At 38.4% G+C, this 15,655-nt stretch overlaps 3 protein-coding genes across 3 annotated transcripts; 2 read left to right on the forward strand and 1 right to left on the reverse strand.

Moving 5' to 3' along the window:
* Positions 1–114: 114 nt before the first annotated feature.
* Positions 115–2,206, reverse strand: LOC6493898 (odorant receptor 42a). The gene is made up of 3 exons (XM_001961332.4): positions 1,075–2,206; positions 651–1,008; positions 115–598 (listed from the first exon to the last, which is right to left on the reverse strand). Exons 1-3 carry the CDS (start codon positions 1,851–1,853, stop codon positions 512–514), a joined length of 1,224 nt encoding a protein of 407 aa, XP_001961368.1. The 5' UTR covers positions 1,854–2,206; the 3' UTR covers positions 115–511.
* A 5,843-nt stretch (positions 2,207–8,049) lies between these two features.
* On the forward strand, positions 8,050–9,395 carry LOC6496669. Its single transcript, XM_001961333.4, has one exon. It carries the CDS (start codon positions 8,197–8,199, stop codon positions 8,974–8,976), a length of 780 nt encoding a protein of 259 aa, XP_001961369.1. The 5' UTR covers positions 8,050–8,196; the 3' UTR covers positions 8,977–9,395.
* Positions 9,396–13,383: 3,988 nt separating this feature from the next.
* LOC26515084 (alpha-amylase 4N) lies at positions 13,384–15,040 on the forward strand. The gene is made up of 2 exons (XM_014908600.3): positions 13,384–13,590; positions 13,653–15,040. The coding sequence occupies exons 1-2, from the start codon at positions 13,411–13,413 to the stop codon at positions 14,958–14,960; spliced, it is 1,488 nt and encodes a 495-aa protein (XP_014764086.1). The 5' UTR covers positions 13,384–13,410; the 3' UTR covers positions 14,961–15,040.
* Positions 15,041–15,655: the final 615 nt, after the last annotated feature.

The following is a 15,655-nucleotide window of genomic DNA, read 5'->3' on the forward strand; positions in this document are numbered from 1 at the left end:
TTGCACACTTATGACAAAAAATTATAATACCCAAAAATATTATATAAAATTTTATATTAATAATAATAATTATATAATTTACATTAATAATAATAATATAATATTTTATATTATAGTAAAAAATAAGCATTTGTTAATTATTATAAAGGGAATGGGCGTAGAGTGTATGAGGGCGAACCAAACTACTAAAAGAAGTTGAAAACAAATTATGATAATGATAATATACGGGGTCTACATGCAAATTGACATTGTTATATTTCTTATAGTCTCCGAGGTCCACATGTTTATACGGATAGATGGCAGAACAGACGAACATTTCTTACCATACATATAAACGCAGTATTATTTATTAAAAAAAGATATTAGATTATTAAAAAATTAGAAAAGATATTAGAAAAGATAGAAAACTTTCACAGAGAATATGACGGAATTTTTTGACAATATTTATCTTACAAAACCAGGAAAGTGTAGTGAAGTACAGTAAATGAAGGACTGTAATATTACTTTTCGTCTATTCATCCTCCTCTGACTTGGAAAGCTTCTCAGCAATATTCATCTGCTTCACAAGCGTAAAGACGGAGAATGAAAACTTTGTGACCTGCAAAGAACATGCAATTAAATTAACGGCGGCTTGAAAAACGAAAACTTACGCTGATGTTTGTTCCAACGGATATCGGAAACACGTTCATGGCCATGAAGGTGATAGGCTGCTGCAGATTCTGTAGGAAATACATGAGCGTCTTCTTGTACCGCATTTCGCCGTCTATCCAATGAGACTGAAACAAAGCATTCGCCAAGTTGTGGCAGTCCTCCGTGAGGTAATTGCAAAGGATACAGAACGGCGTTGTCTCTAGCAATACAGCGGCCATGAAGGAGAGAGCGGCAATGGCAGAGCCCAAATTGGCAAAAAGCACGATGTTAATCAGGGTGAAGCCCAGCACCAGACCCACTACTAGGAATTGCACGAAGATAGTCCCTGATATTACGGGACGTAGGCAGTCAACAAAGCTGAAAAACAAGCAACAAAGGTTATTTTCCGTATACGTTATAAGGTATTTAATGCTCTTTACACACCGCAGGATAACCTTGTGATCTTGAATGCACTGAACTAGTTTTTCGTAGCGCTGCTCCTGGTTTTCCATAGGATCCGTGCCAAGGTGACGCAAGCGGTCGGCAAAGATGGACATGTGGGCCCGCAGGACTAGGATGAAGTTTACGGGGTAGCAGTCGACGCAAACGTCCTGAAAGCAGGCGCCTGCCATGGCAAAGTACTCCAAGCCGGCCTGCAGTCCCAGATGCCAGTAGCTGGAACGCCAGTCTAGGTAGGGATAGTAGTTCTGATATGGTGGCCGGCCGATCGCAATCGCCGAGAGGAACGTGTTCGTTGCATAAACCATGTACACGGTCATGAAGAAGAAGAATATGCGGTTGCTGTTTGAGACGGCGCGATGAACCTGCAGCCGCTCGGAGGCCTTCGTCAGTCGCTTATCCATCTCGTCAAGAATGGTGTTGGCCTCATCGAATCTCTTTACCAGTACCCACACAATCAGCACCTTTGTGGAGCAAGACCAAGCATTGAAGGCCACTTGCAGGGAGGTTAGGAACTCTCCCGGTGAGAATTCCGACAAATGGCTGATGTAGCCTGTTAAAAAGCCAATGGGCTGGTAGAAAGTGGAGCAAAGGTTCAGTGCGAAGGACCAAGCCAAGTAGGCCAGGAAGAACCGTGCCGGAGGCTTACGCACGCCCATCAGAAAGATGCATCGCAGCAAGTAAAGAGTTGCGTCCCGGGAGCGTGCCGGAATGTCGGCGGACCGCGTATACATAGCCGGAAAGATTGTGCGTAGCCTTCGCATGGTTCAGTTATAAGTTGAAACTATGGGTCCTTGATTATCTATAGAGCCTTTTATAGGGGCATTGTAGCGTGATTATAAACTCATCAATAGAAGAATTTGATAATTTATAAACCACAGAAGCAGGTTGGTATAAATCAATTAGGGCCAAGTTACCATGGCCTACCACTCCTGGCACAGTCTGTCAACAGGATTTTCCGACTCTCTTTGCCGTTTAGGGCTAAAGCAGTGCAGGGATCTTAGCGAAGCCACGAGGCCGACCCCAATTCGGCTTACAAAACTACCAACGCGTAATGCTTTCCAAAAGTGTAAAAGTTTACACTTCCACATAAATAACTAATGATCCATCGGGCAACAGTCTGAAACAGTTCACAGATAGTGAGAAAAGTATTTAATTTTTTAATAATGCAGTAATTGGATAAGCAATCAAAGGTATATCATTGCATAATAATTCCTAAAAACTGATACAATTTGTGATTATTTGCATTTAAATAAACACCTCTTAGATGGGATCTTTCGAAGGTATCATAATGTTGTCCTTCAAAAAGGGTCTCAGCTGCTACATGGCCTTTTAATTAGCAAACTCTGACAGTCTTAAACGCAATCTTAAAGGCGAAGTGACCCACACTTAAATAACTTTTTAATTAAATGCTTAAAGTCTGCTAGCATCAGCTGAAATAAATGGTTATAAATTTTGAAGTCTAAAAATCATATAAAAAAACCTCTTGACGAGGTAAAGTACCGGTGACGAACCTGCATGCGAAACCCAAAATATCTGATATCAATTTTAGTGACGAAAATATGCTATATAGGTGTATAAAAATGCATATAAAAAATATTCTTGTTCGGCACGTGACTGATTTTTTTTTGTTTTTCTTGCACGTGCCGAACAAGAATATTTTTTATATGCATTTTTATACACCTATATAGCATATTTTCGTCACTAAAATTGATATCAGATATTTTGGGTTTCGCATGCAGGTTCGTCACCGGTACTTTACCTCGTCAAGAGGTTTTTTTATATGATATCAGTTGTTTTTTTGTATATATTGATCTTCAAATTTTTAAAATAGAACGCATAACATATAGAATATATATACATATATGGAAGTAACCTCTGGACAGGCGATTTACACAGTTAGCAATCCTTTAATTGTAAGGATAAACATCAAAACTATTTTTTTTTAACTCTATAGATTTTGACATTCAAGAAGGTGGAATAATTAAAAAACTTTCCAAAGACGTAAAGAATTTTTCAATAGATTCAGTGGCTCTGAAGTTATACGTATTTTTAATTTACAAAGGTTTTGGAATTTGGTTAGTTTAAAAATTTTAATTAAAAATTTGCCCAAAAATGTATTTAAAATCCAAAATTGTTTCGTAGTTGTGGGAAACCAAATTATTTTAACAAATTAACAGATGAGAGGCCTATCATTATGAGAGCTCCACTATATAATAAATTATTAAAAAACAAGAAAGGAAAGCTAACTTCGGGCGGAGCCGAAGTTTATATACCCTTGCAGTTCAGTCGCAGTCCGCTAGGTGGCGCCACGCATCCTTTATTATTAGATATATAGCGGATCGTATATAGTCGCCCGATCCTTATGAAATTTGGCATATCGAATTATTTTGCCCAAAAAGTAATCTGTACCAAGTCCCATCTTTCTAACTTAAAAAACACCAAAGTTATGCCAATTCCGATCGTTCCATGACAGCTATAGGATATAGTCGGCCGATCCTTATGAAATTTTGTACGTAAGATATATTGGTCAAACATAACAAGTGTGGAAAGTCCCAACCCTCTAACTTAAACAACACCAAAGTTATGGCATTTCCGATCAATCAGTTATATGGCAGCTATAGGATATAGTCGACCGATCCCGGCCGTTCCGACTTATATACCTGCAAGGAAAAAAAGGATGTGTCCAAAGTTTCAACTCGATAGCTCCAAAACTGAGAGACTAGTTTGCGTAGAAACCGACAGACAGACGGACAGACGGACATGCTCATATCGACTCAGGAGATGATCCTGATCAAGAATATATATACTTTATAGGGTCGGAGATGTCTCCTTCACTGCGTTGCACACTTTTGACCAAAATTATAATATCCTCTGCAAGGGTATAAAAAACAAGAAAGGAAAGCTAACTTCAAGCGGAGCCGAAGTTGATATACCCTTGCAGTTAAGCAGAAGCTTATGTTTTTATTATATATATCGGATCCTATAGTGGTCCGATCCTTATGAGAATTTCACCATCAACAAAATTTCTAATAAAAATATTGGAAACAGCCCCAAGCATCTTTAAAAATAGAAAGGTTGTGCCATTTCCGATCATTCAGTTATACGGCAATTATAGGATATAGTTGGCCGATTCTTATGAAACATAGGATTAGATTGCCCAAAACGGAAACCATAGAAACGGTGCCATCATTCTAGCTTCAAAAACAACAAAGTTAAGCCAATTATCCTAATAAAATTTTGCAAATCGGATAAGATTTCCCAAAATGCAATCTGTACTAAGTCCCATCCTTCTAACTTATAAAAAAAAAAAAAAGTTATGGCATATCCGATCAATCATATAATAAACATGTATTATATCTAAAATAAATGCGCAAAGATAAAAAATTAAAAAAAATGGAAATTTCGTTTTTCCAGTTTTTCTACTTAAACCAATTGTTGAATGTAACAATTTATTTTGGGTGTGCGATATAAAATAATAAATATTAAAAAAGTATTGGCGGAGTTGGTTTGCCTGGTTTTTTTTTTAGCTTTTAATCCATGATTTGGCCCAAAACGGAGGTGGCTGCATTTATTTATATGCATTATATGCTCAGTGCATATAAAGCGTTCTACTCATAAAATTTGGCATTCTTCTCATTAAGACATGAGACACTAAAACATAAAGCAGAATTACATCAAAATTTGCCGTCAAGCAACAAAGTTCGAGATTAGCCGAGTGGAGAGCGTTGTGGTTTCTAACACGGGAGGGCCTGAGTTCTAATCCTAGTTTGAGTCAATGTTTACGTTTTACTTTTTAAGCCCTTTTTTATTTGGATTTTATTTTTGAAATATTTAAAAATATCTTATGTACAAAAATTCATAAGGATAGGCCGACTATATCCTATAGCTGTCATAGAAGATCGGAATTGGCATAACTTTGGTGATTTTTAAGTTAGAAAGATGGGACTTGGTACAGATTCCATTTTGGGCAAAATAATCTTATTGGCCAAATTTCATAGGGATCGGCCAACTATATCCAATAGCCGCCATATAACTGAACGATCGGAAATGGCACAACTGCAAGGGTATATCAACTTCGGCTTCGCCCGAAGTTAGCTTTCTTTTCTTGTTTTTCTTTGAGACCTCAAGATTGGTACCTCAACCGACCCGTCCGACATTTCTTTCAGAAGTTATTCAAGAAATTAGATTTTTACAGCTTTTTCAAAAAGTTGTAGAACAATAATTGCTCATATCATATGAGTCATATGACATTAACAAAAATATCCAATTTTATTCAGTATTGCAAAGAAAAAAATATAGACAAACAGACCCACTGGCTTCATTTTGAAAAAACTGTAAAAATCGAACTGAATCGACTGAAACACAAAGTAGAATTACATCAAAAGTTTCCATCAAGCATTAGCCGAGTGGAGAGTGTCGTGGTTCCTAACACGGAGGGCCTGGGTTCGAGTCCAACTTGAGTCAATGTTTACGTTTTACTTTTTAAGCCCTTTTTTATTTGGATTTTATTTTTAAATAAATAAACTAAAATCTGAAAAAATATACTCCATATTTTTTAGGGTATTGACCAAATATATGCAGACTCCAAAAAGGAAAGTTGCCAATCAAATACACACACATGTATAAGTAAATGCAAGCTTCACAGGAGGCTGCACAAAATGGGTAGCTGCTTTAAAGGGCTATATCTTGAGTTAACGGATTTTGCCAGATATGAGCGATATATCAAAAGTTGCGTCATCTCAAAATCTATCTCCACGTGCAATATAAAAAGGATCAATCGACCAAATTTTGAACAATAATTTTTTTTCTTAAAAAAAAAGTTTATTTTCAGTGTATTTTTTTTTGTGTACTATATAGGCGTTTGGTCCCAAAGAAAGTGAAATAGATATTTAAAAACCCCTTTCAACGGTGTAAAGCTCTTTTTAATATCTTTCTTAATTATAAAGTTATGAATTTTTTCATTAACAAAGTTTTTTTAATTTTTTGACGTAAGCTTAAGGTATTTCAAAAAGTTGTAGAAAAAAAGTTGCTCATGTGATAGTAACAAACATTTTCCAATTTTTTCAGGATTTTTAAGATAAAAATAGTGCAAACAGACAAACCGACAAACCGACAACTGGCTTCATTTTGAAGAAGAAGAAAAAATCGAATTTTTCGAATAACTTCTGAATGAAATGTTGGATCGGGTCGATTGAGGTACCAATCGACGCGTATTTAGCTCTAGAATGCGAATATATAAAAATATTCTATCTGCGGACTAAAATGTGTCCACCAGCCTCATTTTAGTGATAAAAAAATTTTTTACTTTCACCCTAATTTCTCCCAAACCAAATAACTTTTGGAATATGTTTCGACAAAAATTATCTAATTGAAACAATACCTTTCGATTGGTATATCATTCATTTAGATCGGTTGCCTACAGAAAATTTTTCATTCTTCGGCTATATATAGAGTTTCCTCGCGCACGCCTAGGCATGCAGGTCGTCATCTAAAAATATATTTTCAAACGGCTTTTGTTGCTGTGACTTTTATATGAGTCCCTACATGTTTAATTATACCCTTGCAGAGGGCTTTATAATTTTGGTCAAAAGTGTGCAACACAGTGAAGGAGACATCTCCGACCCTATAAAGTATATATATTCTTGATCAGGATCACCTCCTGAGTCAATATAAGCATGTCCGTCTGTCCGTTTCTACGCAAACTAGTCTCGTCTCTCAGTTTTAAAGCTATCGAGTTGAAACTTTGCACACACCCTTCTTTCCTTTGCAGGCAGTATATGAGTCGGAACGGGATCGGTCGACTATATCCTATAGCCGCCATATAACTGATTGATCGGAAATTCCATAACTTCGTTGTTGTTCAAGTTAGAAGGATGGGACTTTCTATGCATTCTAATTTGGGCAAACTTATCCGATGTTAAATTTCATAAGGATCGGCCGTCTATATCCTATAGCTACCATATACATAACTGATTGATCGGAAATGCCATACCTTCGTTGTTTTCAAGTTAGAAGGATGGGAGTTTCAATGGATTCCTCTTTTGGCAAAATAATTGGATATGCCAATTTTCATAAGGATCGGCCGACTATATACAATCCGCTATATATCTAATAATATATGATGCGTGTCGCCACCTGGCGGACTGCGACTCAACTGCAAGGGTATATAAACTTCGGCTCCGCCCGAAGTTAGCTTTCCTTTCTTGTTTTTTTTTGCAAACAAATTTTTTCGTACTTAAGTATTCATTTACAAGAAAGTTTCCAAAATATAATGAAAAAAAATGTGTGTTAAAAAAATATTAAGCAAGGTTCTCATATAATTGACTCGTAGTGACCTCATACTTAAGCTTACTCGTAGTTAGAGTTATTTTAAATAATTTAATATTATTTACCTTCCAAATGTGTCACAACACTAACAAATTAGGACTCTGGGTCACATAATACGAATATATAAAGTCGGACAACTTTAACTAAGCTATGCTTTGCGCGAAGGTGGGAGGCAATAGAAACGGTTTTTATACCCTTGCAGGGGTACAAATTTTAATATTTAGGTCAAAAATTGTGCACCGCAGTAAAGGAGAAATCTCCGACGATTCTATCTGTGGTTTTCTAATACAAAAGGAAAATTACAGGCTTGGGACTTTTATCAAAATTCTTATTCAAATTTTTTTGATACAAAAATTCCCATTAGGTTCCGCGAACTACTTCCAATATTTGAGATATATATCCGATCCGTATTTAACTCTTAAAATAAGCTTCCATTTAAATGGAACTACTGTCTTATTATTACTGCGGCTAGCATCTACCCCCGTCTAGTCGCGATGGGAAGCTCTACTCGCAAGAGGTGCCAAATTTCATTTCCATGGGAAGTAAACTCATTTACATTTGAAGCCCTGGCAACCAGCCGTAGGGCGGCCGAAAAAGGGCGGTCACGTTCTATTATCCACCTGAGCTTTGCCAAATCACTCATCAAAACAATCAACAAACAGTCAGACCTGTGACTTTGGTCGACTTCAACTTCAATAGAATCTCTTGTCGTTTGGAGTCGTTTTACTTCAAAGCAAACAATCTGGGAATCCAATTTTTCACCGCTCCCTCAGCAGGATGGCAAAGCGGTGCCGCTGGTGCCGGGTGTCGCGCGACTGCGTCCTGCACATTAATGTGGTGCTAATTGTGATAGGGCTGATCTTTATGTTAGACGTGTTCAGCCACCTCTACCTGAGGTCGACAATGTTCCCCGACATTCGTTTATATCCAGTGGTGATTCGTGGTTGGCTGTTCTGGATTCGCGGACTGACGATGCTTTCCTACATAGCAGAAGCTATCCTTGGCATTTGGATGGCCAAGCTACCTAGCCTCATTAAGTATGGAGGGTATATACTGATCGGCCTTGCCGTGCTCCTTTACACTGTGAGTATAGCGGTGACCCGCTTCATGTACCGCGACAGATTCGAGTACTTCGCCCAGTTGCTCGTCTACCAAATGTGGCTGAAGAGAACCCTGGGAACGATCGAGGCCGAATTCAGTTGCTGTGGCATGGTGGGAGTGATCGACTACCAGACCCCGTCTGCCAATCGCACTTGGAGCAGTGGCTCTTGTTGCAGCGAGCCGAATTGCCCCGGCTGCAATCCGAAGGTGGAGGAGTATCTTTGGACCATTGAGATGGATGTGGCGCGCGACAACATCATAGAGTCAGTATTCTTGGCGTTGGGCATGATCGTCATGCTAATGCATTTCCATGGCGTCAATTTCTACGAGGACCTGTTAGAGGATGATTCCGATGATACTACTAAAGCTACTGAGGAGGAAAATTCCAAGAATATTTCGTTCGGGGAAGAGTCCTCACAACCTTCGGACCGTAACAGTGATTATTTGAGAAAGTAACGACCATTGCCTGTTCTGGTCAATTGAACTTTAATTCATTATTGACCCCATTCCCCTATTTCTAACTCTTGTTTAATCTTGTATATGTGGGGTTGTCGACTAACTTGTTGTGGCCCATTAATTAAGATGCTAGAACGACCACGGAATCCTCTACTTCCCATCCTCCATGCCACCCAGTGGCCACTCTTACTTCCCGCACTAACAAAATGCCATGAAATACAATTTAATGACTTCGATTTCAGTCTTGGGAGCAACAATTAAATATGCTTTTATAGCTTTAGCTGGATTTATATGACACTCCAAAGCCTACAAAATTTGAAGCACTTCATTAAATACCATTAAAATTTTTCCCATAACTTCCTTTAATCCTTGACTCCTTGAACTAAATAAATAAAGTACGCTTGACGTCGTCAATCTTACCGCTTTGACTTTATCAAAAAAGTCGTGATCTTATTCTGTCGTGAAAAATTATATGAGTAATTTATATTTCTAATGAATGAGAAATTTTATTCTTATATCCAAATCCTCATAAACCTTTACTTAAAAAGATATTTTTTTCTGATAAGTTGAAAGATTTTAAGTTACGGCTACTGACAAATAAACTGTATAATGTAATTTTATCATTGTCATCCTTATTCTTCCCCGTTAACGCTTTCACGAAGTCAGTCAACGAAGCTCAAAAACCTTCGCAACCTAAAGAATCAATCCTCTAAAACTTACGATCCTTCACAAGGAGCATAGTACCAAAAAAAACTGTTTTAGGGACAAATAAAATCAAATTTTTATGAACTACATTCTTCTTTAACGCAGACAAACGATTTTAGCCATTCACTTTAACATTTGCTTTTTACTCGAACTTGGGTGGAATGTGCAGTTACGGCATGGGAAATATAAAAAGTGCCTTGAACTGGGAGGTAGGACCGGAAAAGTGCACGGCAGTGCTTCCGTTGCGGTTTGTCTAAAGGAAGCTCCACCGAAAAATAAACAGCCAGAAAGGATGCGAAATGTAACGGAAGTGCGCGAAATTTTTGCACATTTTACCAACGTCTCCTACCCCGCCCTGTCCAGCTATTAAGGCTGCTGTACATTTGGCGGAAGAGTTGGTGGAGGGGAGGAACGGCGGGTTGCTGAATGGTTGGGTGAATTGACAGTTCGGGGCTAGAGTGCTCTCGCGGGTGGATGGACGTTGTAAGAAGGTTTAATGATGTCAACGTTTATGACAGTTGGCTTGAAGATTTTTCAATAGTTTGACAGTTGGCCTTTTCGTGACCAAGATCCCACCAACTCAGTGGAATGAAGGAAGTTTAATCTGAAGATATCCAAATCGTAATTCAGGGATGGAAAATACCAATAAAGTTTTATTCCCCTCTGTGTTAAGAGAAGAGCGAAGGAAAATCCAATGAGGTAATTTTAAAAACTGTTTTATTGTTAAAGGTTTTATTGATACAAAAACATAAGAGACATAAACTTGAACCTAAAACTACTTATCAGCAAGACCAATGACTTGGGTGACAACACTCTATTTAAGTTCAATACATCAAAGCATCACAAAACTTGACCAATAGTGCGGATAATACCTATTTATTGGAATTATGTGAGTCTCAGCCGCTATATTTGCACAACTATAACCTTTATATATATAGCTTCGAATACTTTAAAATCAAACAAAAAAATCATACTTTCTCACTCTTGTAGATGGATTTTCCAACAGCCAAATCTGCAAACAAAAAACAGTAAGGTTCAATTTCCCTGAAGCCAATCCAAATACATTTGTGCCGTCTAATTTCATTAGATTTCATATGGCTCTATGTCAAGTCGCAGAGACGTCAAAAGTAATTGAGCTGACTATGTCCAGGCCATTGTCCCAAATTATAGTCATAAATCAGCAATTGTTCGGCAGGTCCGCTTCAAAATACGTATTTTGAAAATCAAATGCAAATGGCTGTAGCCCACATTTATACATTTTTTGACGGAATCCACGTCATCGATTCAGTGGTACATGTTTTGTGTGCTGATTAAGTTGCCAGAAGGTCAGATTTTGTCATTAAATGCTGGAACCTTTATATTGCCCAAATACTGTTTGTGGTAATGGTTGCCTTGATGCATCCTTCTATTTGGTTTACGAAATCCAATTCGTTGGCGTATTGGGGACATTTAAAATGCTTTTACCCAAAAAAATCAAAGGCTACCATAAATAATAACGAATTCATAGAGAATTGATGACAAGGACCCACAAAATCGAAGTTTTTTTTATTCTTTGCATAGTTGTGTCTGCTCCATTACTATTAGGCTTCCCAAAACCAAAGTCTAGAACAAATATAGGCTTTATTACCCGCAGGTTCCGCGTTGTAAATGAAAAGTATTTGAACAAATTTTGCGTTTTTCGGTATTTTGAATACTAATTTTTTCTAGCTTATAATAATTTTGACATATACATGTATATGTACCAAATAAAATTAAAACAAGGAAGGACGCTACATTCAAATTTCCCGATGAAAGATAAATAAATTTCGCAATGTTTCAACTATATAGAGAACTATAGGTTTATTTGGTTTTGGTTTAAATTTTGGTTTATGTAAACTTTTTTATACCCATGCAGAGGGTATTATAATTTTGGTCAAAAGTGTGCAACGCAGTGAAGGAGACATCTCCGAGCCTATAAAGTATATATATTCTTGATCAGGATCACCTCATGTTTTTGGAACCAACGTGTACAAACACTCTTCTCCCTTTTCAGGAGCGGTATATAAGTAGGTGCGAAAAGAGACTCTATATATAACCGACAAATTTTCTGTATGCATCCGATCTAAATGAATTATATACCAATCGAAAGGTTTTGTTTTAATTAGATAATTTTTGTCCAAACATTTTCCAAAAGTTATTTGGTTTGGGGGGAGGCTAAAAGTAAAAAAAATATTTTATTAGCATTGATTGGTACCTCAACTGATCCGATCCGAACTTATTCCAGTTTTTCGGTCCGAAGTTATTCAAGAAATTCGATTTTTACAGCTCTTTCCAAGTGAAGCTCTTGTCCCTCTATTTGCATTATTTTATTCAATGAGGATATCAAAACGTTCCTTACACCGCTGAAAAGGTTTTTTAAATATAAATTTCATTTTCTTTGAGACCAAACGCCTTAATAGTAGACAAAAAAATACATTGAAGGGGATTTTTTTTTTTCAAAATAAAAAATTGTGTTTTAAAATTGGCTTATTCATTCGTGAAGATAGACCATGAGATGAAGAAACTTTTGATATATCGCTTATATCTGGCACAATTCGTTAACTCAAGATATAGTCCTATAAGCTACCAATTTTTTTCAGCCACCTGTGAAGCTTTGTTAAATACACATCCATATGTACATACATGGATTTGTATATTTGACAAGGAATTTTTTTTGTTGAGCTTGTGCATTTGCAATGAACTTGAAAATATGGAGTATGTAAATCCTATCAACTTTTACTTTAATTATAAATAAAATCGAAATTTGGCGGAGAATTTTTATATATTTTTACTTTTTCTCCCATATTGACTTGCAGTATTTTTGAACGCTCGGATTTTTTTAAGATAGATAGAAATGCCACAACTTTGGCATTTCTGTAGATGGAAATGTATTGCACCAACCAACATTTTGTTTTTTGAAAATTATTTCGGCCCCTCATCTGTTTATTTGTTTTAACAATTTGGTTTCACAATACCACGAATTAATCTTGATTGACTTGCAGTTTTCTACATTCCCTACATTCAGTCTTCAAAACATACATACATTTCATATCTATACAATATTCAATATGCTAAAAATATATTCGGCTTATATAAACATTCTTCTATATATAAATATACAGAAGGAAAAATATAAAATTTATATGTGTAAAATCCGAAACTCGCTTGGGTCCAATAAGATCCGATAATCATCGTATAACATGACCAAATATATAGCCTCGCAAAGAAATATTTTTGTTTACCTGCAGAATTTAATCACAGTTCTGAGAGGGCAAGAAATTGTCAAACGTGCCTCTTCAATTAACTTGTTTGCTAAGTGAGGAATAGAGCTTTAGTCAAAGATAACAAGATCTTCAGTCTGTCCGCCATTCAAAATATCTTCAATCGAGTTAATTAATTAATAGCCATTGGAGCAAAAGCAAGCACAATCTAATAGATTCAATCTATCTGACACTCGTCGTAAACTTGCCTGGAATCAAAGCAACCCCCCAGATAGTGTCCAGTGAACGCGTATCTTATCTTTACCACGATAGACCCCGACGGATCCCCCCCATAACGTCTACCTCGTCATACCTTGCCATTTTCAATCACAAATAAATCATCTTGCCAAGCCGCTCTCGATGACGTCCATAGATTTTTTTAGTTTCTCTAGGCTCTGCCCTATAAAAAGCACATCCAAGTGATACCTTGATTCAGAGTAAAACTTGAGCCATGAGGGGTCTGACCAAGAGCCTTGTATGCCTCGCCCTCCTGGCGGTGGCCAACGCCCAATTCAATACCAACTATGCGTCAGGCCGCAGCGGTATGGTGCACCTCTTCGAGTGGAAGTGGGATGATATTGCATCTGAATGCGAAAACTTCTTGGGCCCGAACGGATTTGCCGGTGTCCAGGTACATAAGATATATTTTTTAAAAGGCTTCCCTGAAGTTTAACAAATTTATTTGGTTTCCAGGTATCACCCGTTAATGAAAATGCCGTAAAGGATAGTCGTCCCTGGTGGGAACGTTACCAACCCATCTCATACAAACTTGTTACTCGTTCCGGAAATGAAGAACAATTCGCCTCTATGGTCAGACGTTGTAACAACGCTGGAGTCCGCATCTACGTGGACGTCGTTTTTAACCACATGGCGGCCGATGGTGGCACTTATGGCACTGGTGGCAGCACTGCCAGTCCCAGCAGCAAGAGCTACCCCGGTGTGCCCTACTCTTCGCTAGACTTCAATCCGACCTGTGCCATCTCCAACTATAACGACGCTAACCAAGTGCGTAACTGCGAGCTGGTGGGTCTCCGCGATTTGAACCAAGGAAATTCGTATGTTCAAGAGAAGGTTGCCGAATTCCTGAACCACCTTATCGACCTCGGTGTGGCTGGATTCCGTGTGGATGCCGCCAAACACATGTGGCCTGCGGACTTGGGCACCATATACGGCCGCCTCAAGACCCTGAACACGGATCATGGTTTCCAGTCTGGTGCCAAGGCCTACATTGTCCAGGAAGTGATCGATATGGGTGGCGAAGCCATTAGCAAGTCTGAGTACACCGGCTTGGGAGCCATTACCGAGTTCCGCCATTCCGACTCTATCGGTAAAGTTTTCCGCGGCAAGAACCAGCTGAAGTATCTGACCAACTGGGGAACCGCCTGGGGCTTCGCAGCCTCCGACCGATCGCTCGTCTTTGTTGACAATCATGACAACCAGCGCGGTCACGGGGCCGGTGGTGCCGATGTGCTCACCTACAAGGTGGCCAAGCAATACAAGATGGCCTCTGCGTTTATGTTGGCCCATCCCTTTGGCACTCCTCGTGTCATGTCGTCGTTCTCATTTTCAGACACAGACCAGGGTCCACCCACTACCGACGGCCACAACATCGCGTCTCCGGTTTTCAACAGCGACAATTCTTGCAGCGGTGGCTGGGTGTGCGAGCACCGTTGGCGCCAGATCTACAACATGGTTGCCTTCCGAAACACCGTTGGCTCTGACGAAATCCAGAACTGGTGGGACAATGGCAGCAACCAGATCGCATTCAGCCGTGGTGGCAAGGGCTTCGTAGCCTTCAACAACGATAACTACGACCTCAATAGCTCCCTTCAGACGGGTCTCCCCGCCGGTACCTACTGTGACGTTATTTCAGGCATGAAAAACGGTTCCTCCTGCACCGGCAAAACCGTTACAGTCGGATCTGACGGCAGAGCTAATATCTCGATCGGCAGCTCAGAAGACGATGGTGTACTGGCCATTCATGTCAGCGCCAAGTTGTAAAAAACCAGCTTAGGTCAAAAAAGGTCAATTTGAATGAGATTATAATTTTAAAATAAAAAATGAGATTATTAACACACAAACTAGTAACTTTCTGGTCATCATAAAAATAGTATATTATACAAGCAAGCTGCTTTCGGGTCATCTGAAGAAAGACGATTTTAACTATGAAAGGATTATGAAAAAGGAACTTATGAAGGGATTATAAAACGCAGACTATATCCTATAGCTGCCATATAACTGAACGATCGAAAATGGCACAATCTTTCTATTTTTTAAGAATTTTTAACATTTTTATTGGAAAATTGATTTGATGGTGAAACTCTCAAAGGGTCGGCCACCTATATACGATCCGATACATATATTATTATATAATTATATAAATTTAATTTAGCTTTCCTTTCTTGTTATACCCTTGCAGAGGGTATTATAATTTTGGTCAAAAGTGTGCAACGCAGTGAAGGAGACATCTCCGACCCTATAAAGTATATATATTCTTGATCAGGATCACCTCCTGAGTCGATATGAGCATGTCCGTCTGTCCGTTTCTACGCAAACTAGTCTCTCAGTTTTAAAGCTATCGAGTTGAAACTTTGCACACACCTTCTTTCCCTTGCAGGCAGTATATAAGTCGGAACGGCCGGGATCGGTCGACTATATCCTATAGCTGCCATATAACTGATTGATCGGAAATGCCA

The sequence above is a fragment of the Drosophila ananassae genome, chromosome 3L (genome assembly GCF_017639315.1).
Source record: "Drosophila ananassae strain 14024-0371.13 chromosome 3L, ASM1763931v2, whole genome shotgun sequence".
NCBI classification, from domain to species: Eukaryota; Metazoa; Arthropoda; class Insecta; order Diptera; family Drosophilidae; genus Drosophila; species Drosophila ananassae.

Bases quoted from the DNA above. Each gene is read 5' to 3' on its own strand.
- LOC6493898 (XM_001961332.4), bottom strand. From the start codon at position 1,853: ATGCGAAGGCTACGCACAATCTTTCCGGCTATGTATACGCGGTCCGCC. The intron at 1,009-1,074 runs GTGTGTAAAGAG...CTTGTTTTTCAG, and splicing joins GATCACAAGGTTATCCTGCG to CTTTGTTGACTGCCTACGTC. The intron at 599-650 runs GTAAGTTTTCGT...TGTTCTTTGCAG, and splicing joins CCGTTGGAACAAACATCAGC to GTCACAAAGTTTTCATTCTC.
- LOC6496669 (XM_001961333.4), top strand. From the start codon at position 8,197: ATGGCAAAGCGGTGCCGCTGGTGCCGGGTGTCGCGCGACTGCGTCCTG.
- LOC26515084 (XM_014908600.3), top strand. From the start codon at position 13,411: ATGAGGGGTCTGACCAAGAGCCTTGTATGCCTCGCCCTCCTGGCGGTG. The intron at 13,591-13,652 runs GTACATAAGATA...TTTGGTTTCCAG, and splicing joins ACGGATTTGCCGGTGTCCAG to GTATCACCCGTTAATGAAAA.